At 43.2% G+C, this 23,460-nt stretch overlaps 2 protein-coding genes across 3 annotated transcripts in view; one reads left to right on the top strand and one right to left on the bottom strand.

Moving 5' to 3' along the window:
- Nucleotides 1-7,851, bottom strand: part of cux1a (cut-like homeobox 1a) — a 57,819-nt gene extending 49,968 nt beyond the window's left edge. For both annotated transcript variants that reach the window (XM_006795376.3, XM_006795375.3), the window contains exon 1: nt 7,716-7,851. In XM_006795376.3, the coding sequence (XP_006795439.2) occupies nt 7,716-7,778 (63 nt within the window). In that variant the 5' untranslated portion in view covers nt 7,779-7,851. The remainder of the gene's footprint in view (nt 1-7,715) is intronic.
- Nucleotides 7,852-15,139: 7,288 nt separating this feature from the next.
- On the top strand, nt 15,140-17,027 carry LOC102785610 (alpha-(1,3)-fucosyltransferase 4-like). The gene has a single exon (XM_035909749.2). It carries the CDS (start codon nt 15,140-15,142, stop codon nt 16,298-16,300), a length of 1,161 nt encoding a protein of 386 aa, XP_035765642.2. The 3' UTR covers nt 16,301-17,027.
- Nucleotides 17,028-23,460: the final 6,433 nt, after the last annotated feature.

Consider the following 23,460-nt stretch of genomic DNA (forward strand, 5'->3'; position numbering starts at 1 on the left):
TTTTCACCCCCATTTTCACACAAGTTCAAGTTCAAGGAGGCTAGACAGATGGTGAAGTCATCATCTGTTAGCTCTAAAGGTTAGGCCAGTCAGACAGCCCAGGTCATACTGGGGTCTTCAGGGTCAAAGTTCATCCAAACCCTGGCTCCAGTCAGACAGCTGCTCGGGTCAAAGGTCAGAAAGAGGTTAACGTACCGTCTGAGGACGCTCAATGAATTTAGCAGATACAGGACGTTCTTCGTATACAATTTCCCAAAGCCATGGACCGGCCTTTAACTAGGGTTAAAGTAGCAAGGACCCACTGCATCCACTGATGTCCACTATAAATAAAGTTTTCACTTCATTAACATGACTCAAAGAAGAAAGATTTCTTTTGTGGTTCACCTCAACAGCACACAAATTCTCCTGACTTCAACAAAAGTGTTGCCAACCTAAGAAAGAACTAAAAGTAAACCAGTGATCACTGTACCAAATGCAGAAAACCATTTGTTAAGCACAACCCACCCCCATGCAACACACACACACACACACATATACACATGCACCTGTGAATACAGGGTAGTTGAATCATCATAATCGGTGGTAGTTTTCTGCTGAGCCCAGCCAGCAGTCTGTGTTATTTTTAGAGGGCTGACACAGAAGCAGGCCGTCCATTTACTCCGTGAGCTGGCAGCAGGACTATCGCAGCTCTGGTTGCTTTTAAACTACCAAAATGGGACTGAGCTCAACACAAACACGGCAAAGGTGTGGACACTTACTGAAATTAAGTTAGCTCATATTCAGAGCCATTACTTAAACATTAGGGGCCTTATAACATAAAACTGTGCATGGAAAAAACAAGAGAGCCTAAATCCACACACAGCTACTGAGGGACAGGCAATCAATAAAACTCTTTACCTAATCTAACATCTATAACCGGCTCCTTATTAAAACATGCCATTTCTAGCCCTCATATTCTGGGAGAATAAAGGCTAGAAAGTGTACAGAAAAGAAAAACAATAAATTTCTACACCTATTCTTAGACTGATGCAATGAGTCCAGCAACAAAACCCCTGATAGACTGAATAAGAAAGTGAAAAAGGAGACTGTAACGGAAAGTAAATTGGAGTGAGAGCCGAGTCTAAAGGGTGAAGGCTTTTCCCACCTGACTCCACTGATGTATTGAGCCTTAGGGCCGGCTATGGATCTAGCAACTGAAGCCATGATTGACATTGAAAATTACACAGAGTGAGCTATTAGCAGATAGCTGCCCATATCATAATTCAATCCCTTCACCATCAAAGTGCACCAATATCATAATTCAATACTGAGAACCATTAGCCCGCAGCATACCAATATCATAATTCAATCTAGAGGCCATCAGCCCTTGCCAATATCATAATTCAATACTTGGACCATTAGGACACACCAATAGGCCTATTAGAATTCAATACCTATGGTCAATGATCTAACAGGACACTGATACTGGTGTCATGGGTTGACATGGGATAAGGTCTGCATAAGGCTCCTCAGACCCTATTTAGCCGAGACACCTTGATAACAGTGAGATAAACAGCACTAAAATTAGGTAGGACAAGTGGTTCACCAATAGCTTGGATACAGCAGTCAAGCGAAGGCCACAGAATAACCGGGTTTTGGCCTTAATCCAAAAGAAAGAAGAAAAAGAAAATCACCAGGGCCGTGACAGGTTTTTAGGTTTTTAAGTGGGGATTTATTTACTCAAGATGAAAGTAGGTTTTTATTTATTAAAACACCAAAAAAATAAGAGGAAAATGCAGTCTGCTCTAGATTAAGGCAACGCAGACTCTTTGCATTAAATATACGTACACCAGCCGTGCTTCTGTGTGGAGTCACACACACACACACACCCCCCCCCCAAAAGGCCCACTTTGAGGCAGGAAAAACCCTGGAGTCTCTGCTGCAGAAACTGATTTTGACACACTCGTGTAGAACTACATTAGTCAAACCGTTAAAAAACATGGCCCCCAGTGTGTGACCATCTGCAGTTGGGCTAAATTATCACATTGTGGTACCTTGTGGAAATGAGACTCCATTTCGTTTTCTGGTCTGCTGCCTCTGTTTATGTTTCCATGTTAACATCTTGTTTAAACTCTTCGAAATGCCTCAAATCTCACCCAGACGCTTCTTGCCGGGTCATCAGAATTCTGCTACTTAACAACCAATCAAACAGCTTCTAAAAGCTCAGATTTCCTCAGCTGCTTTAAGGCAGTTTTTTCACAAAAGCATTATTCACGGGGGGTAGGTTCTCACCACACATTTCTGAGGTTACCACGCTTAATTGTAATCTTCATTTATTGCATGTGGAGTGGAAAATGACTCTGGAGATTGTAAAGTAAGGCAAAGACTAAAAAACACAATTAATTACCTGAATGATAGAAGATCAGGGAATGGAGGAGATTTAAATAATTTTACAGTAGCGCCCCTAAATGTTGTTTGACAGGTACACATTAAAAATATGAGGTTCAATCTGTAGGTCACGTGCATGTAAAAACATCACATCAGGCCACCGTCATGAAGGTTAGATCATTAAAAACATATGGGAGGTATGTAAAACATATGTAAGTACATATAAAAAAGGGGGGTATGAGTGGACTGCTTTGTTATAAAAGTGGATCTAAGCCTCCAGTCGGCGTTCACTTCTCTCTCTGCATTTTGACTTTCGCAGCAAACTCAAGACAAGACGCATTTCCCTCTCGGGAATGCAGGATTTCTGTTTACTGAAAACCTTAGGCTTAATATTACAAGATGAACACCAGACTCTGCAGGAATACATCAGCCTCTGAGGCGCCGTTTCAAGTGTGCGCTTGATTTTTAAATAAAGTGGGCATCATCCTGGAACAAGTGGAAAGAGCCAGTATATTCCACAGCGAGCCTAAAGAGAAGTGTCCGCTCACAGTAGCCCCTTGCTCTCTCTGCTGGAATACAGAGCAGCGCGATAATGGATGCTTCTGTCATGAGATACGGTGAAACTCTATGATGCTGTAGGTGAGAGAGACTCCAAGTGGGTCTGTAAATAATGCCTGCCACTTGAAAATAGGTCTCTGCAAACTGCCCCCTTATGCTCTTGCTGCTGGTTGTTGGGTGTAAGTTTTTGTATTATACAGTGGGAAAAAAAGAAGAAAAAAGAAAAAGAAAAAGCAGGAAGGCGGACAATTTTTACATGGGCCTACATTTTGATCCTGGATAAAGTTTCTCTAAATATTATCACAGCGTCTAAACTTTACAGTGATACTGTTAAGGGTGCAAGCTACTGATCTGAGCTGGTAAACATATTGCCGACAAAGAGTTATAACAGAGATTTTATTTACTGCTGATGTATGAAAACACTTTTTTAATATATTGACACCCTTATTTTTGTGATTTATTTGCGTGGTTTAAGTAGTTTAGTGTTTGAGCTGAATACACACTGATAAAAACACAAGATTGGTAAAAATGCATTCCCTAATATTCAGAAATTATACCTCACACACTCATAAACTAACACTATAAAAACCAGGGAGTATATTAAGCCCCAAAGGCATAACTGTTGTAAGAAAAACAAGAGAAAATGTGAGGAAATGTGAACATTTTCATGTCGTATCCACGCCCTGCGCTCAAATCATAGCAGATTTTCCGTTTTACCTCACATGTTTTCAACATAATAAATGTTGTCTTGGGTTAAACAAAACTGAACTTTAATGTAATTAAATTGTAGTACCACAATTACTTCATTTGGTTTTTGGTTTTCTGATCGAAAGAGGGAAAAAAATGACAAAGATGAACACAAAAACATGATGTTATATTTTTATATAGCAGAGACTTTTTCAAAAAGGTAAAAAAAATCTGTTTGGTGCGCACTTTTGCATAAAGCCTGAATTGAGAGCTGCTGACTCCATCTGTTTGGCTGCCCCTATTTTTAGACTCCTGTTAAGTGCTTTGTATCTTTTGTTCAAACATCAGATGACACTGGTCCAAATTTCATTTACCCTGCCAAAGTTAAAATAACAAACAAACAAAAAGAAAAAAAAGTCAGATTATGCCTCTCATGCAGTAATACATTTAATATTTATAATAAATCAGATAAAGTGAATCTAAACTAGACACTCGTCTCTTCAATTCAGAGGGAGGGTGAAGAAAACCGAGCCCGAGAGTGACGTACGCGTAATCGCTGAGGAGTTGGGGAGTATGGGCCTCTGCTGAGAATTAACCAGTGATAAGGTCCATGAGAAGTTTGAGTTTCATTTCCTCCCCCTGACTTTTCTGAGAGCTGCACCTTGTTGTCTCCACACGTTTACACTATAACCTCTCAGAAAGTAAGATGACAAAGCTTCCCACCAGAGTAGACGGAGGACAGCCCAAAGACCTGACATGCACTCGTCCTTCTGTCTGACTCATGCTTAGTCGCTCACCACCCACCGACACACAGTGAAACCTCAGTCCCAATGCCAGGTTTTGTCACTGGGCAGAGAAGCGGTTGGCTACAGTAAAAGCATGACGTGATGCCCCCCTTCCTCTATGCTCCCCCAGCCTGTGCAGCAACAGAGGGGTAAAAATATCCCACCAGTGAGTTCAGACAACCAGCTCATAAATTAACACTAAAACTCCTGCAGACAACAGCGAGCCAGTCGCTGAGAGATTTAAACCACTCAGGTTGCCACTGACCATGGCTCTGGGATCAACTTACAAAACCCTTTTCCAAAATTTACCCATTAGGAGGTGGTGAATAAGAACTGGGGCCTATATCAGCTTTCATCCAAGTCACTATTTAGCTGTCCGCTAACATAGTGAACTATTTTTCAAAATGGCTCTGGGGGTGCGTTGTTCCAGGAAATGTTATGAGGTGAGATGTAGGCTATTAGGCCTAAATTGGGAAATGTGTATAACAGAATGGTCTGTTCCTAATTTTCCTCACAGAAAATACGCAAACCATAGGTATATAGGCCCAGCTATTCACTCATATCTTATTAAGGCTCGCCTGTAATGAAGCGCAATCTCTCACCGCTCTCAAGCAGAAACGCAATGTTCCAGCAAACTGCTTGACTGGGTCAAAAAAAAGGAAGAAAAAAAAAAAGGAAAAGGAAAAAACAACAGGAGAGAAGAGTGATGATCCCCTCTAAAGAAACTCAACTCTGTAATGGACGGACAGGGATTACAGACGTTAAAGCCTTCTCCATCTGTAATTCACTGTCACCCTGCCATCATCTCTGAATCACTGATCCACTTTGCAAGTGTGCAAGACCTTGCTAAAAGCATCACTGTTGCACCCATTTGTGTTTGTAGTGGTGGTGGTGGTGGTGCTGGTGCTGGTGGGGGTGCGGGGAGAGGGAGAGGGAGAGAGAGAAAAAAAGGCATGCAGAGAAGACAAGTTAACAGCTCGCTGTGCTGTTTCAAAGCACTCTCTGTCCTGTAACAACCACCTAGCTAGTTTCTCACACAGGGAATGGGACACACTGATCAAATAGGATTTTAATGAACATCAGCAGTCGGAGCCTGAGGAATACACGCTATGATGGCTTAAAGCTACTGACATCTAGCTTGAGTTGGATTTTCATCATCAAAAGAAACAAGAAAAGAAAACATTCCTTTGCTGGTGCTTCTCGCACAGACGAATCAGGCTGCGAGTGTACGGCGCGAACTGCCCGTCGATTACAAGGAAAGGGAAGCAAATTCGAAAGCAAGTGGCTGACAGAGCTGTGTGTAGACCATGATCATATCATGCTAACCCCCACATTATCCTCCCAAAAAGAAGAAAAAAATGGATAAGAAAAAGGTCCTCATCTGAAGGCTTTCCTCTAGGAGCCTCTCAGTGGGAGGGAGAGTAAATAAGATGTCATCAATAATAGACAGTGAATGTTCTGCTCTCTCTCTCTCACACACACACACCAGCTCCGACTGATTCCTATCCTGCAGACAGGCCTGCCAACCGCCAGCCTTTTTGCACACGCTCAGATTCACTGTCCTGACTAATCGCTTGTGATAGGGGCCTTTGCCATAATTACCCAGGGCCTTATCACAAACTTATGCGATGCATTTTTCATGTCCTGGCTGCTGGCAGTGCCTTCACTGTCCGTGCTGGCAGTCAATCTACGAAAAAAAGACTGATCTCAGACAAATTCACACACACACGTACACACACCAGTTCAGAGTGGGCAGAATAGGTGAAAGCAGGGTGAAGGGCCAGAGGAGAAAGAGAGAGAGAGGAGAGGAGAGAGAGAGGGAAAAAAATATAAAAGGAAGGGAGGGGGAGGGAGGAGAAGGAGCGAAAGATTGGAAGGGAGCAGGAAGGGGGTGGGAGATAGATAGTGAGGAAAGACAAGAGAAAGCAGTCTCAATTTTTTTTTTTTTTTTACATAATGCATGAACAAGGGGGCATGAGTAGGAGGACTGAACAGGATCAAATAAATAGGAGAAGTGGAGCCTTGATGATGTGGCGTAAGTGCAACACAAAGCCCCGCTGGGAAGACTTGTTCACTGTCCTTTTGTCTACCCAGTCATAGGGGCATCATGACCTAAATAAAAGTTTAAACCCCAAAGCCCGTGCGGTTTGCAAAATAAATGTATGAACAATTGGGCCAAGCCTACATAATGCAATCTTTATGTTAATGACGACGGCAACTGGGGCTACTAATATTCATAAAACTGTGATTTAAAATTCAGCAATGCATGTAAAATGCCACGGGAAAACACAACAGTGCCATTGTCTACACGTCTTGTGATAGGTCAAACACGCTCTAATATACACAGGCTATATTCACGCAATGAATAAGGCCCAATATTTTCCTCGTACCCCCCCCCCCCCCCCCCCTTCTTTCTTTCCCTTCCTGTGCCACGGATCTATCTCCTCCGTGCACGCCGAGATTAGCGAACGTGCGCGCGCGAGCGAGCTCGAGCGTGCGAGGCTGGGACATTTCTGGGAGTTGATCATAATCACAAGGTCATGATCTATCACATTTCCAACGTTCGTGTTTTTAATTGCGACGCGTCAACAAACACTGTCCCGTCCTGTCCACTTCCCACAGACGTGGCAACGTCTGTGAAAACCTCACTGTGTGTGTAATTGCCGTCAGGGGAAACCGAGAAAAAAAAGACGGCCGAGTTCATCAAGCATAATCTCTGACACGACTTTCACATAAACTGTTTCACAGCCGTTAGCCGATAAGGTTGCTAATGTTCCCGTCCGCTTTCAACTAAACTTACCGATATGACAGTTAAAAGCAGAGGGAGGAAAACACAACTAAAAACACTGTTGTGTGTCTGTGCTGCCCGTCTCAACGGTTGGTGTCACCACAGCGCCACCGTATAATAAGTCGCACTTATTTTTCCCCCCTCCGAAATTATCCAACCTTACAACGGCTAAAGCGTCGGGCTAACTACGGCTACTGGCTCCGGTAAAAGTTGAAGAACACGCAATAAAGATAGCCAGCCGTGAGCTTTCCGCTAAAGCGCCGCCGTTTGGCTTTTATTTCGGCGCATCCCCGCGGCGTCGCCCCGGCTTGCCCAGTTGCAGTGTCCGATCGATGTTGAATTGAACAAAGAGGATCAATTTCTGATCAGCAAGAGAGCCACTTTCATCAATGTGAGGAAGAGGTCTTGAATTCTCTTCCGAAACACCTCCGAGGCGGTCGCGGAAAAAGACCCGAAACCCGGCCGCCGAAAGATGCGAGGGGGCCGAAACGAAAAGAAGCGAAGGCGATTTAAACAGAGGCTGAACTGACCTGTAGTTGTTGTAAGTCAAAGCGCTTCCAATATTGAAACATCGATCCTGCATTGGCCGCCATCTTGAGACATATTGAGACAGGAATGAGATGCTGATAGAGAGCGCGGGGGTTGGAGTTCAGTGGAGAGGACCGGGCGGCCGGAACACCCGGAACGGATCACATCCGCTACCCGCCCCTGCAGCAGCTGGCTCACGGAGCGGAGTCACCTTCCAGGAGTGTCACCTTAATAACGCCATTATAATTGCTTAAATAGCATTTTATCAACATTCAGATATTACAGGTAAACAAGCGAATCGGCATTAAATTACTCCTAATTTTATCGCGCTGAAATAGGCGAAGTTGTTCAGCGCCAGATGAGCCCGTGGTTCGTGCTGTAGCTTGTTTTTAATCAGTGTGTGTGTGTGTGTGTGTGTGTGTGTGTGAGTGTTACGGAGAGCAAAGATCATACAAAAATAATGCCAGGAGGCTACTTGGAAGCCATATCTAAGATAAATAAATAAATATATATATCCCACCGGGGGAAGCAGCCAGGACCAGTGTTGTTCCTACTGACTTTACTGTGCTGGAAGATCATTTCAAACCACAGTTAAATCATTTTTATTTTCATTTTTTTTTACACCTACAGTCAGTGTGCCAGCAAATTCAGCCGGCATTAGAAAAAAAAATCAACTTCCTTTCAGTGGTAGTTTATGCATTTTTTTTTACATCAAAAAAATAAAACTTTCATTATTCAAGTAGCACACAACTTGTGTTTCGCAGTACTAGAAAAGTTAACATGTGCCAAAGTCAGCTGCAAAAATATGGCTCACTGTGAATTTAAGCATAATTTAATTCATTAGGGTTACTAAACATAGAATAGAGTGGGTGGGGGCAGGGGGGGATGTAACTCTAAATATATGGCCACAATTATCTCAGTTAAATGATCTGTTGCAAATGTTTTGTTTTTGTTATGAAAGAATTGGATCTAGTGTACAAATAGTAAAGAACTGGTAAAAAGATGAAGTGGCCTCCAGCTTTTGAGCAGGTTATTTCTTTTAGTTTAGTTTTCTCAGTTTGCAATAATTTGATTAAGGACATGAGCCTTAAGTTTAAGGAATTCTTCAGCGGCACAGATATTAATCAGATTAGTTAATCAAATAAGCTTGTTGTGCTGTTAATCCAGTGAAGTCAGCGCTGCAGCATTCAGCCCAGTGGTCACAGTGTCACTGTGCATGTATATCGTTTGTTGATGCGACCTTGAGCAATGCACTGAACCCAGGCTGCTCCTGAGGCGTCACTCCTGCTGACCATGTCCTCTGACCCTCTCGGTGTGTGGACGTGTCTCAGAGGGATATGCAAAGAATTTCTAATTACGCTGTATGTATGGGGTGCCCTAAATTCCTGTGTCAAACTGCACCGCCTCGTTCACCTTAAAACGCATCACGCCTCGGCTTCGGGCACACCAAACCAGAGCTGAGCTGCTCAGGTTTATCAGGGTGACACATCTGCTCTGCACATTGTTTTCATTTTTAGCACTTTGTGGCTTCCCAAATTTGACTTGTTGAGTGTGTTTTGAGGCCTGGCAGTGTGGAAAATCCACGCCTGCCTTCACACTTTGGAGAGTTTTGTTGTTGTTTTTTTTTCCTTGAACGCTTGGAGCATTTAACAAAAATATTTCATAGCTTTACCCCCCCACCCCCCACCCCCCACCCCACCCTCAATCATTTTCATTTCTTTACAGCCATTGCACTCTAATTGCTTTGACTAAAAATAACATGAGAATTTGCCATAGATAATAACGCCTCTTTCACTGCATTTTTGTGAATACAAAGGTGGGCATTTTTGTGCTTTGAATTCGCTCAACTTTCAGGCCATTAGTTGATTTGATTTGAAGCTGTTTGTGTCTCCCTCCTCCCAAGAGTATGAATGGTGCTCAGTGCTCAGCTGATATGTAGCCTTAATAGCTTTGCCTTATTTTATACTTCATTTATAGACATAATACAGTGAATTAAAGGCTGGCTTCAGTTTGCTAATCACACCCAGTCACATGCTTTTAATAAAAAATGGACCGAATTGCAGTTAGGAATCAGTCACACGAAGAAATGGATACATCTGCTTTAATTTAATCACTGGGACATAATAGAAGTGTGATTCGCATTAAATTGCTCACTAGTCATTTTTAAATACTATTAGCAATTGATCTACAAAAGGAAACAATGAATGCTGTTTAGATGTGTTTATTTTTAAGACAAAACTGCATATGAACGGATAAATCCTGTGTTTAATCCTCTCATTCCTTTCCCTTTGTTAATCATTGTCTCCTTGTTCTGGCCTCCCTGACTTATGATGCTACCTATCATTAAGCCAAACCAGAAATACAGGTCTGAGATAATCCGTACCAGCTTAGTTGCTTTGCAATGTGTCCATTATGCTGTATTTGTATAGTTATCTCTTCCCATCTCACAAAGAAAACACTGAAAGGAATATGATGCGTGGCTTTCACGCGGCTGGCATTAGAGGAGTAAAGCAGAAAGGAAAAGTTACGTGTGCTGATCGATAAAAAACATGGGAAATGTACATGCAGGGGACAAATTCAAGAAATAATAACCAAACTTAGTAAGGTGCTGGGTCACAATGTTTCCGAGTCTCTAGGAATCAACTGGAGGGATGAACACCATTCATCCAAAACGGATTCCCTCATTTGGTGTTTTGATGATAGTGGTGGTGGGGAGAGCCGTTTAACACACCAGTGCAAAAGCTCCTGCAGGTGTTCCACCGGGTTGAGATCTGGTGACTGCGAAGGTCACACATTGAATTATTCACATCATTTTCACAATCCTCAACCTGTTTTGTGAGCCCTCGTGCCCCGTGCATGAGGGCATTCAGGAAGAGACCAGACATGTGAAAAGACGAACAACCAGAGTGATTTTTTATTGATTCGCACTGACCTTTCGTCTAACAGCGAAAAACGATCCAAATCGTGCCAGAAAAAATCCCCCAAAAGTACAAAAGAGCCACTGCTGGTGTATATGAGTCAATTTATACTTGGTTAATGTTGTGAGGAGTTTAACCCAGATTCGTGTTTTACTATAACTAACCTGTAAAATATAGATAAATATAATAACAATAATAAGTCAAATCTAAAAAAGGATCCTAGTTGGACACTCCTGAGTGAAAGTCTTCTGTTTTGACCCAAACACCTAGCTTGACCTCCCCCCTTTGTGGACTTCTTTACACTTTATAGTTTGTCACCTGACTTCTAAAGGCTTGAGTGGCAGAAAGCAAACTTCCCCCCTCATACAACATCTGTCTTTAAGATTGCTCTTCTGTAATGTTTGAAGGAGCGTCACAGTCATCAGTTGTGTACCACCCACCATGATTTCCAGTGGATCTAAATGCAGATGTGCTTTAAGTTAATGAAGCAAATAACAGTTGAGCGTTGTGACTGAAGTGTCTGCCGCTTCTTTCAAAGGGATCTTTTCCTCCTTCCATTGTGGTAGAAAATGAGAATCCACTGGGCCTGCTCAGCATTTATCTACATGCCACGGAGCATGAGTGGATGTTAATTGCTTAATTGTACCATGCAGTGCACCTGTGTGGAAACATCTGCACTGGCTGTGTCTCTCCACTCATTTATTCAGGGTTTTTCTTTTAGATAGCCTCATTTATTATTGCAGATGTTTTGCTTTGCACGGGAGGACTAAATTAGTCAGATATTGTGATTGGAGTGCCTTTGTTTATCCGTGATGCAGTCCATGTTCAGTACGAGAAAAAAGAAACACCGTAGCAGACATGAGGCAAAAAAAATAAATCACTCAAAACTCTGGAACAGTGAAAGATTTTTAAAATCTTCCTTTCAAAATCAATCATCACAAATAAGGGACAGTTGTATAAATAGGATAGACCATAAAATAATTAACAATATCCCATGACTAGACTCTTATCTACGCACATAAAAAGCGTTTTCTTATCAGCGAGACCATTAAATGTTGCTGTGGCTAATGGTCACTTATCCGAACAGAACAGAGATCTTACGCGTTTTATTTACATGAATTGTTCCAAGTGTTGATGCCAAATTGTTGTCAAGGTGTAATGTGCTAATGTAATTTAGCTTTAAAAGAAAAACAAAAAAAGATCTTTCTACAGAGTGCGCCGCACAAGTCTACAAGCCGTGAACATTACCAGTCAGTTGATTTTGTGCTGCGCTCTTCTCAAACTGCGCATTTCAACACACAGCATCTCCATGAGGATTTGACTGAAGCTTCACTTGGCTCTGGATTACTTTGAAGCAGCAGGGGTGCACAGTGTAAGTCGGAACAAGTAACAGTCAGAGTTATCAAACTGCCTACAAATGATCGTGTTCCTGCTACAGAGGTTCACGCATGTTTGCCATGAATGACACGAGTTCGGTGGGTTTTTTTCCTCCTTTTCTAACTTGCCTTTTTATTACTCTGTGGTTAAAATTAGAGGGGAGGAAAAACAGCTCAAATTGCTCATGACACGAACAACAGGAGGAACATGTTGTGATTTGGAAATTTAACGTCTAAAAAGCCTCATCGGTACTTCTGGTTAAAGTTTAAATATATAGAAATAGGCACAGATTCTGTGTCGCTGCCATTATACAACTAGAGCCAGAGCCACGGGCTAAAAGCAGCCTTTCTGTCCTTTAGCTTTCCCACTTTTCTCTGTTTGTGTCCCTTTTCCTCCTGCTCATTGACTCTGCCTGTAAGGTGCTTTTAGCGGGCCTTGTGTGGCCGGGTTAGAGATGGATGTGTGGCCCTTGGGAGCCGCAGGCAGAGTGCAACACTGATCATGTCAGACAGGCTGGGGAGGCTGCATAAGATCATCATCACCCAGCAGTGGAGTGAATCGCCGCAGTGGCACTTTCACACAACCTCTGACCTCCGGTGCAACCTCTGAGGTCATGATCAAGGTCAGGGGTCAGCGAGGGCCTCAGCGATCGTGGCGACCGCAGGCCCCGCCTGGCTCTTCTTCTCCTTGTTTGTGTTCTCCCCTTCATTTTTCTCCTCTCACTTTTCTCTTCCCCTCATCTTCTATCTGTTTCTTTATCGCTCACACTCTCTGTTCGCCCCGGCGGGACCAATTGAGACATCCAATCCCCTGGGAGTGTGAAAAGGAGAGCAAGAGAAAATCAATAGGGAAGATGAGTGAAGACCTGGAGGTCCCATCAAAAACTGAATGCTTCTCTGTGTGCTGGCATGATTCACACATCCACAAAAACACATACAGATACACAGCGGTATTGCTTTTGAGAGACAGGAAGGTAGCAGTAAACAGCAGTCTGGAAATCGTAGCAAACAACTGGAAGGGTCTGCAAAACATCCAGTTAGATGGCTTCCCAGGTCAAAACAGAGTGACATGAAGAGCTCTTCTGTCTGTTTTGTGTGTGTGTGTGTTTTGTCCTTTTATCTAGATTGCTTACATGTGCCCACAAGTCTGTTGTTGGAGAGATGTTTGAACCAAGAAAGACGCAATATCGATCTCTCCAGAGAGATTCAAGGTCTGCAACAACAAGTGAAAGAGCACGATGTCACATAAGTTCTCTTCCAGCAGGCGAGATGACACAAACATAAATGCCAGGCTTTGTGTGTATCGTCGTGGCTGTAATCTGAGCTGTGCAAAATGTCACCATATCACCAATCAGCTCGACTTTAATTATAGTACATTTGCAGACACATTTGCAGAAACATTTGCATGGCTTTGTGCTGCATAAAAGGCTTAAAATAAATAAAACTGAACCAATAAAAGGAAAAAACAAACTCATCCCTATGTGTCATTTCCTGCACTCAAGAGCCTCTGCTATTTTGGAGAAGAAGCACACATGTTTATAATGTTAAACCTCACTACTCGTCTACATAACTTATGTCTGGGTAGATTTCTTCCCAACACAAGATAACCCCAGGCAGGACATTAAATGATTGGCTGAAAATAGAACTGTTCAGATGAAAGGGAGAATAAATAATGCACAGAGAATACAAAACCTCTTATGGGGATAACTAGTCGTGCATGCACATGCACACATTTCTTCCATGGTGAAGAAAAGTGAATGGATGTAACAGGAAGGAGGAGGACCCAGCGGAGACACACATGCTTCTTGCTTCATCTCCTCCCACTCCTCGTCTGCCATTTTTTTCCGCTCACATTCAGACTTCATGACATACTCTGTGTCTGTGGGGAGGAATAACATCGTCCCAGTCACGGCGTGTTTTTCCTGCCCACCAGAGCTCAGACACAACACACAGTGCACGGTTTCCATCCCTGCTGCCTCATCATTTTTTATGAGTTTTGATCAGAATGGATTCATATGATGACAACAGCCCGGACAGTTGATCCTTTTACAGGGAGAGTAATGCGCCATTGTGTTAACAACTTTTTTTTTTTAAATTTGAAATCACCAAATGAAAACAGTGAGTCACATCGTAGTTAGAGGGTATTGCAATGTTGGGTTATATCTAATAAATAAAACATTCAAGACAAACCTTTTCAAAGCACCGCTGCTGTATGACTAATTTGCAGCTGGGATGTTTATTCATTGGCGAAATTAGACATGCACGTTTTGAGGAAGATCCTTAATGTCACTACACACCGAGCAAACGGCACAGGACGGCGCACGGGCAAGCTTTGCGCTTGTGTAGGGAGACACCAAGTGGTCAGTGACAGGTGTAGCGTCTCACAAGAGGCCGTGTCAAGTTTTCAGGGGCCAAAGAACTGCTGCTGACAAGAGCTTCCGTGTGTCATCCTTTAAAATGCGAGGGATTGTTTACACGACTTAATAATCATAAACAGTAGTTCAGGGGTTAGAGCCATGCAATAGTGTTCAGTGTTACACTCGATTTAAACCTCAGTCTTACCTTGTTTGGATTATACTCGCAAACTGACTCACGAGCCGATTTCTAAAGGGCCTTCTAATTAAAAAACATTTGCTTATTTTATGAGCGGATCGCCGCGCCCTGGGTCAAGATGTTTACCCACGCTAAAAGTGCCCGAAAAGTCCTCCGACAGTCAACAGGCCTCACAAAGGCCCCATTCAGCTGTAACTGGAACCTACGCTGCCACGTCAAGTATATCCTACAGCACAGGGACAAACTTTTACTTTTGCTTTACATGAGCCATGGCGGTAGTTGGAAGTTTCTCGACTAGTCGGACAGGTGAGACAACGATGAGGCAACAATAGAAGGAGTATTTTGGAGCTGTGGAACCCCATAAGCTTTATTGGCTTAACTGTACCTTGCTCTCTTTGTCGCACCTGAAACTACAATGACTTTAAAAGTAGAGCACACTGGGTGTGACTGCACGACTGTAATGGACTCCGGTGTTTAACCTACTTTCCCCGAAAAGCCTCAAATGGCTGTGCGGATATCTCAAAGACGCAAACTGATATTACAGCAGTTTTGGGGGAATCCGCAGGGTGAAGGGCGTCGATGGGAATTGGGGATCTCTGGAGACCAGAGGGCCGCCCCTCAATCGCAGCTCACGGAGCAGACAGGCGCTCAGGGTTATTCCGGCGGAAAAACCGCTGCGTGCGTGTTCTAACAGGGGTCTGCTCCTCTGTGTGCGTGGCCACCGTGGTTTTCCTGTTACTCGTGGGAGTCTGCCTGCTCTACCTGCCGGATGCATTAGCGCCTGACCCGCTGGTTTCTCTCAGCCCGGTGACGCTGCTGATTTGGACGTATCCATTCGGTCAGTATCGAGAACTTCCGGACTGCCTCGAGCTGTTTCAGATAGACGGCTGCACGCTCACGGACGACGAGCTCAGGTACCCACAGGCTGACGCCGTGATAATTCACCACCGGGAGATTGCCACTGGCTACGCCGATCTCCCACCAGAACCGCGGCCACCTGCGCAAAAGTGGATATGGATGAACTTCGAGTCTCCCACGCACACGCGTGGACTCTGGCGTTTAGGCGGTGTTTTTAACCTCACGATGAGCTACCGGACAGACTCGGACATTTTCCTCCCCTATGGGTATCTGGTCCCCCTCGCGCGCACAGAGAGGGCTCTCCACAAGAGCTTTGTGCTGCCGCTTCGCGGATCTTACAGCTCCAAACTCCTGCGCTCACGCTTCGTGGCCTGGGTCATCAGCAACTGGTCGGAGTCCCAGGCGCGCGTGACCTTCTACTACCAGCTGCGCCAATACATCCAGATCGATGTTTTCGGGCGCGCGGGCTCGCCGTTACCGACAGGCAGCGTGGTGCCGCTCGCCAAGCGGTACCTGTTCTACCTGGCGCTGGAGAACTCCCAGCACACCGACTACATCACGGAGAAGCTGTGGAACGCCGTGCTGGCCGGTGCAGTCCCCGTGGTGCTGGGTCCATCCAGGCAGAACTATGAGCGTTTCCTGCCCCCCGAGGCCTTCATCCACGTGGACGACTTCCCCTCAGTGGAAGAGCTGGCCCAATACCTGCTGATGCTGAGGCGGAGCCCGGCTCAGATGAGACGGCACCTGGACTGGAGGAGGGGCTACGGCGTACGCCAGCCGACCTTCTTCAACGAGCACTTCTGCACGGCCTGCAGTGCGGTGAGGAAGACCAGAGGCAGGACTAATGTAGTCAGAGACCTGAGACGTTGGTTCCACTCGTGAAAACATGCATCAGACCTCCAGTACCTGTTTGAAATGACGGCAAAGCCGAGAGATAAGACCACGAAAGGGGAAAGATTTACTAACCACATGCTGCTTCCAGAGTTTACAAATCAAATCTTTTTATCATCAGTGAAAGAGTATATTTAATTTATGTGATTTAATTAAATAATGTAATAACTTAAATACATTTATGATCATTGATCTTATCTGAGTGAATTCTTCTTCTTCTTTTTATCTTAATTTATTTATTTATTTTAACTGACTCCCATCTAGCCAGTAAGAGTCCTTCTGATAAAACAGCTGGAGTAGAGTTAACCTTCTGCACCAGGGCTTAACAACACAACATCTGTAATTTAGACCAGCGGTGTCAAACATAGGGCCTGGGGGCCAGAATCGGCCGGCAAAGACTCCAATACGGTCATCTGGACACCTTTAGAAAATCTGAAGGAGTGCATAGTATTTGAACTTCTAATTGTATTTTCATAAGTTTTACAGCTTTTCCAATTGATAAAGTGCTTTTTTAAAAAAAATGTGAATTCATAAAAATGTTATATTTTGTAATTACAGGAGAGTCAGTGCAATGAAAAACCAGAACTTTTTATGTAATTTTACATACTCACCATGTAGTTTCACTGTTCTGGCTCACTTAAGATTAAATCAGGTTGTATGTGGCCCACAGTGTAAAATTTATTTGACTTTGCTGCTTGGCAAAATTAAAATGTGTGACAAAGAAGAAAGACCACAGTCTTCAGATAATATTATTTTATTTTATTTTTTTTAAAGTGACCAAATGTTCATGTGTGACTGTGACTGTATATTAAAAATATCTGAGTGCCTGCTAATTTTGTTCAGGTTTCACACCTCTGTGAAGCAGCTTTTACCTGATAGTGAGATGGGAAAAGAAAATGTGAGGAAGAACAAACAAATATGCTGGTGCAGGAAATAAGCTTTCCGAGAGAGGGCAAACATGTTTACCTGCAACTTCCTCAAGGTGACTCAGAAAGAATGCCACATGTCCCCACCACAGCCTGCTCTTTGTGTCTGCACATCACTGATCACTTTATTGCAGCGCTGTTCCTGCTCTAACTGAGTCATTTTTAAAGGTGTCATTAGACCCCAAACCTAATACTGTTCAAACCTAAGGCGCTGGGGTTTTGCATTTTTCATTTAAGATTGCATAATAAGCACACGCGCACGCTCATTTTGCTGATATCTGTTATATATTGTTGTGGGTTCGGCTGTGGCAGTAATGCAGAAAACGAGAAAAAAAACAAGGGAGGAGGTGAACACATGTGCATCAGCAGTCACTTGATAGGACTGCTGATGATGTGATGCAGATCATTTAAATTTACACCTCTGCGTTGGGGCCGTGGCACAGAATTAACACTTCGCACTGTCAAATGAGACATTTCCTACGGGCGGCAAATAATGTTGTTCCCCATAATGAGCTGATGCCTCAACAGCTGGTGAAACCACTCACGTCTATCAGCAATAATGGTTTCAGATGGCCAGAACAGCCAGAGCCCTTATCCCTGTCTTAATCCCATTCATGCGAGCATATCTGGTTACTGTGAGTACTGGTTACCATCTTTGCTTTCAAATATAGATCCATTAATCTATACCTCTCCACTGTGGACAGAACAGGTGCTAGACAGCTGACATATGGACACACAGAAAGCAGACTTCTCTTAATGTGCATTAAAAAGCGCATCTGATCACTGAGAAGCCTACAAAAGGAGCCACACAGCGGTAACACCCTGAACAAGATATCTGACATGCTTATTATACATATACATACATATACATACATACATATTTCCCTGCAAACACTGTGATGCTTAGCACCTTTATTTATGTGTCTCATGCTCGTTAAATTAAAATTTGTGATAGTTTACACAGTAATCAATATGACTGTCACGATGCTTCTTGTTAAGCATTAAATCTTGCAAATTAAGAAAAAAAATATGCAGAAATACAATCAACTGCATGATCGTTTCTAAACGATCTCCAATCTCTGTGATGTTTATGCTGACTGACACAGGTTGCCACCCAAGCTGTTTTCACTTAACTGAACCACAGCAGATCTGGTATCTCAGTGGGCATGTGTTACAGGCACCCACAAGAGGCTTAAAAAGAAGGAGACTTGAGTTCTGAGTAGAAACAGATCCAGGAGTTCAATGAGGTTAGAGTACAGATGCCAGTGTGCGTGTGTTTGTGTTTGTGTGTGTGTGTGTTTGTGTGTGCACGCTAATAGGGCTCACTCCCTTTTACTCTGTGAAGCTGAACTGCCTCTTCTGGCAGTTTGCATCCTCTGCTAGCAGGCTTTCACAAATATGGACCAGAGCTTAGTCAATATCATACATAAGAGATGCAAAAGAGCTTCTTCTTTGGCTCTATTTTTAAACGATTTCTTGAAAGCAGACAGTAGGTGAAAATGTGAGTTTTATGTTAAAAAAATGTCTGTTATTAACTGTTGATCAGCTTGAATTAAAATAAAAACATCAAATTCTATCACCTCTTTTTAAAAATCTATTTGTGTTTTCAAAATGTGTTTATATTTGCATTTAGATGTTCTATATTTGTGAACCATATGCCCACAAAGTGGATACAAACCAACGAATTTATTTCTTCCACATATAATAATAACTTAAAGCTAGTCAGAGATTAATATTTTAAGTAAAACATAGTCATAGTCATTCATATTTAAAGATCACAGACTAGGTTGATTTTAAAAGTATCCTTAATGTTTTTTATGGGTTAAAAAATAGTTACCTGAATGCACTCACAGAAAGGATTCTGGTGTGTGCTGCAAAGTCCAGATTTGTTAGCATCAAAACATTACGTTTTAGCAGGGTGACACAAAAAGTATCATCTCAAGGTGAGTCAGTGCAGTGTGCATGGACGTCTTTGAAATGAACAGTCCCTGCTCGCAGCGTTACCTGTGTTTTGTCAGAAACTGACCCCGAGCAGATGATTCTCAGTGCCTTCGAGGTCTTTGACCCAGAAGGAGCAGTAGTTCCTCAGGATGGGAGGGAAAGAGCGACTGTGAGATATTATTCACAGTTTTCACAGCAGAGACTCGGTGACCCTTCACAGGAATTCATCACACAGATAACAACGAATTAGACCAATAAAGGAGGCGTTTCATGATGATGCAAGGCTCAGTCAGTGAAATGCAGAATGTAAAGTCAGAGAGATTGAAACAGTGATTCTTGTTCCTCGTTGCTCCCCTGCAGCACGAAATAACACCTCATGTCACGGGCTGACAAGTTTACAGAGGATGAGGTGAGTCGTTGCTTGGCAACAAGGTGAAATATCGGATGTATCAATATGAGATACAAGTGGTCGAGATACTTTTGAACAACTATAAAGTGAGCCTTGATGAATACTCGGAATAAAAGGCAATTTGATTATTTAAAGCCCTTAAATACCCGCTGCAGCTTATTACAAAGATCCTTCACAGCTCCTTCTTCAGTAACAGTGCCATTCATAACCTACATGGCCCCTGGATAGAGACACAGTAATCTCATTTGTGCAGCAACAGATGTTTCTCTTAAAAACATCCGTTGACTGGGGAGTGAAAACTATGCCTCTCATTCTCTCGGGAGGGTTCAAAGAGACCAGTATAATCACTATGAAATTTGTCACATTTGTACTGGTTTAAAGAGACATGCAGACTTACTGCAGACTCGCTATGTTGTAAAACAGTAAAAGCTCTCCTTCTCTGTCCCTCACACACAGCCTGCACATATTTTATAAGGAAGCTTTCATGTTCTGTTTATCAAAACACCGCAAAGGGGGGAGGTAAGGGGGCCAAGAAAATGCATATGAAACAACAAAACCCCTCGACAAATAAACAGCGCAGTGTTCCCATGGCAGCGCGTTGCATTAATCTGAAGGCTGGTTTCCCATGGCTGTGTCTCACTGCCCCATAGACCTCCACTCTGTCTCACTGATGGCTCCTGTGATTGCAATCATCCATCTTACTGTCAAAAGCAAAAAAAAAAAAAAAAAAAAAAAGGGCAAGAAAGGGGAAATCGCACACACCATCTCGCTCTCGCTCCCTTGTGTCCAGCAAACAAGGCACCCCAATGTGAGCAGAGCCGACACATGGACCACAGGCCCTCTGCATTGTGTGTGTGCCCGGGCTTGTATGATTAACAGCGAGAACATGTGTGGGTGTGCATCTTTGGTTGTCTGTGCCTGCACTATACTGCATGATCAGTCACTGGAGTGTACACGGGGGGGAAGCGGTGGACATGTCTGATCTTGCAGCTGATCAAAAGCACCAGAGACTTGTTCCCTTGTGGTCGTGCGAGCGGGCCCTCATATCAACACGTCTCTGTTCAGTAGACAGGAAAAACAAGAGGAGAGAGACAGACAGACAGAGGAGGAGGAGGAGGAGGGGTACTTGAAGAGAGAGACAGAAACAGGCAGGCATAGCAAAGATGAAAGGATGCATAAAGAGGCCAGAGTGGAGTATGACAATGATACATAACCGCACTTATCTCTCTGTTCTGATGAGCTAATTGAAAGGCAAAAGTCAGCTCTGTTTGTGTCTGTAGATTTAACAGCGTGCGTGATCCTTCGATTCAAACCTGACAGCAACTGTCTGTAAAACGCTAAATGTGGAGAAAGAAGAAAACTCTGATGTCTATAAACTTCCCCTCGGGATGCGGCTGGTTACCTTAACTACAAGACCTTGTGTTGTGTGATCACCCACAGAGAGGACAAAGAGCAGGAGCGAGAGGAAGAAGGAAAAAAAAAAGGAGGACAAAGGGAGGAGGAAGACGAGGAGGTGGAGCTTCTGTGGAGCTTCTGCTTGTAAATTGTCTGGCCACGCTGTGAAGTTGTGGTGTGAGAATGTAATTATGTGCAATAAAGTGGTGATCCTATGAAATGAATCCCTTTGTTGTTTGCAACTTTAATCTCACTCCAGTATAACCAACGCAGAGCCGTTTCTGCTGAGCCCAGCAATTTGCAAACGGAACAACAAAGCCCACCTGAACATGATTTAGTGTAAAAGATAAAGAGACGTACACAAACACACCAGAACAGATGTATTTAAAAGGTAGACTCAACACTCCAAAACATATGATTACTTATGACACCGAAGACAAACAGATCGGCCTATTGTCGTGATTAACGACTAGATCAAAACTCGGATCTTGTCGTAAACTCGCTTCCTTGCCAAAAGTCGTAGAAAGAGATAAAACACATTCTCATGTCTGAACAATAATAGACTGTATATAAAGATGGACACAAGATAGTAGGTTTGATTGGTTTGTGAAGACCTGTTTTAAGGCCTTGACTCAAAGTTTGTATTAGTTGCCTGGTTGGCTAATGCTAGCAAGCTTGTTTAGCAAGGTTTACTGCAATGATGCATCACATGACACAGGTCCCTGCCAATTAATGTCAATTAGTAATCCACAGATTCTTATAAAAAGTACAATTTTATTCACAAAAACTGGATTACAAATTTCTTGGATACTCTGTACTTAATAATGTGAAATAACGTTTGGATTAAAAATCCTACAGAAAAGATCAGCACCACAAGCACAGCTCAGAGGTCCAATTCTACAAGTAGTTGGGACCAATATCCTCCTGTCATTCAAAGCAGCTAAAGCTCCTAATAATGCAAACTTTAAGGCTTAATAAAGAGTTATGAGTTATGACCTTGTAAAGCTGTTATGAAAGGAGAAGTTTTTCTGTGAGCTTGCTTATGGTCGCCTTTGCAAACGGAGTGAGCCATGAGCCACAGTTTGGTGTAATTTCAGCTTGTCCTCCATCGCTCAGCTTTCTGTAACCTGGTGCAAGCTGCGGTGTAAAATCCTGCTGCCCTTCACTGCCATTTCAGTGATATTGCAGTGCTTAAGAGGGCAACTCCACAACAGCTTGAAAAGGTGAAACTTTCTGGAGAAAAATCCTCTGCAGTTTCTTTGTGTCCTGGTTTGATTTCTTCTTCTCCCATAGAGATGTCTCACGTCACATCATGTGCACAATTCTTGAGAGTTGCCCATCATTTTGGATGTGATACAACCAACGATCAATAGGAAAAAAAAAAAGTATGGATGCTGCCAGTTGCTTCCAGGCAAAGCTGGTTGTGGGGCTTATTACTGCGCGGTTGCTAGCAGCCACTTCTAGTTTGGATGGAAGACATCGACTTGTCTGCAAAGCAGTACTGACTACTTGCCAAGAGGTAGTAAAACCTGAGAAACTGCGACACAAACTGGAAACAGAGAACGTTTGCCTTCAGAGTAAAAGCTGTGCCTCAGCACTTTCACTAAAGCTCAGAGAGCAGCTGGCAATTGCAAATTACAGGCAACTGTGTCAGTCTGCTAGAAACCAAGAAGACTTCTACCAAGTGGTTGGAGAATGCACAGTTTGGGGTCTCTGACGGGTCTCTCTCTGTAGCTGGGACGTTAGCAATTGATTGGTACCACTCACCAACTGGTAGCTTATCCCTCCACTGTCCCCATGATCATCATGTCTCTAAAAGGGCTAATAAATTAATGGCATGGTTGCGTGTGCGTAAAACCTCAACATCATCGCTGTTTGTTTGTTTTCTGAGAAGAAGACCTCAGTGAGTCTGGTGCACCTGCAGCGGGACTTGTGTGACATCAAAAGTCAGTGAGCAACACAACCAATGCTGTCACTGTAAAGGAGCCTTCACTCACTTTTTGATCCAGCCTCAAGTGGCCGTTGGAGGAACTATGCTGTGATCAGAACACCATACTGGCTTCATTTATTAGCCTTGGAAGTTGCAGCTTAACTTTAAACCGACCTAATATCCCTTTCCTTTTGTGTCATACAAATAAAGGATTGTTGCATCATTTAAAAATCAGTTTGTTTGTTTTTACTATTGGATGAGCACGATGCCAAAGGTCGTGGTATGATTAACGTATATGGTCACCTCAGGTACACAGGTGTGGCTGTGAGCACAGCCTGCTACGGTAAGAAACACTTTGCTTACCCATAAAAACTAAGTAAATCCATCTATCAGCACCTGAAATATCATTAGCATGTTCTATCTGTACAACACGAAACAAATTATGTTACATCTGTACAAAAAAAGAAGTGTGAAAATGTCATTTTGTGGTTATAAAAGCCATTATGAGGAAGGTATATTTGTTATTACATTTCACCGTGTCAGGGATACA

The sequence above is a fragment of the Neolamprologus brichardi genome, chromosome 14 (genome assembly GCF_056152115.1).
Source record: "Neolamprologus brichardi isolate AB-2024 chromosome 14, ASM5615211v1, whole genome shotgun sequence".
In the NCBI taxonomy this organism is placed as follows: domain Eukaryota; kingdom Metazoa; phylum Chordata; class Actinopteri; order Cichliformes; family Cichlidae; genus Neolamprologus; species Neolamprologus brichardi.

What these genes read in the sequence shown, in the direction of transcription:
- LOC102785610 (XM_035909749.2), top strand. Translation starts at nt 15,140, where the DNA reads ATGGGAATTGGGGATCTCTGGAGACCAGAGGGCCGCCCCTCAATCGCA.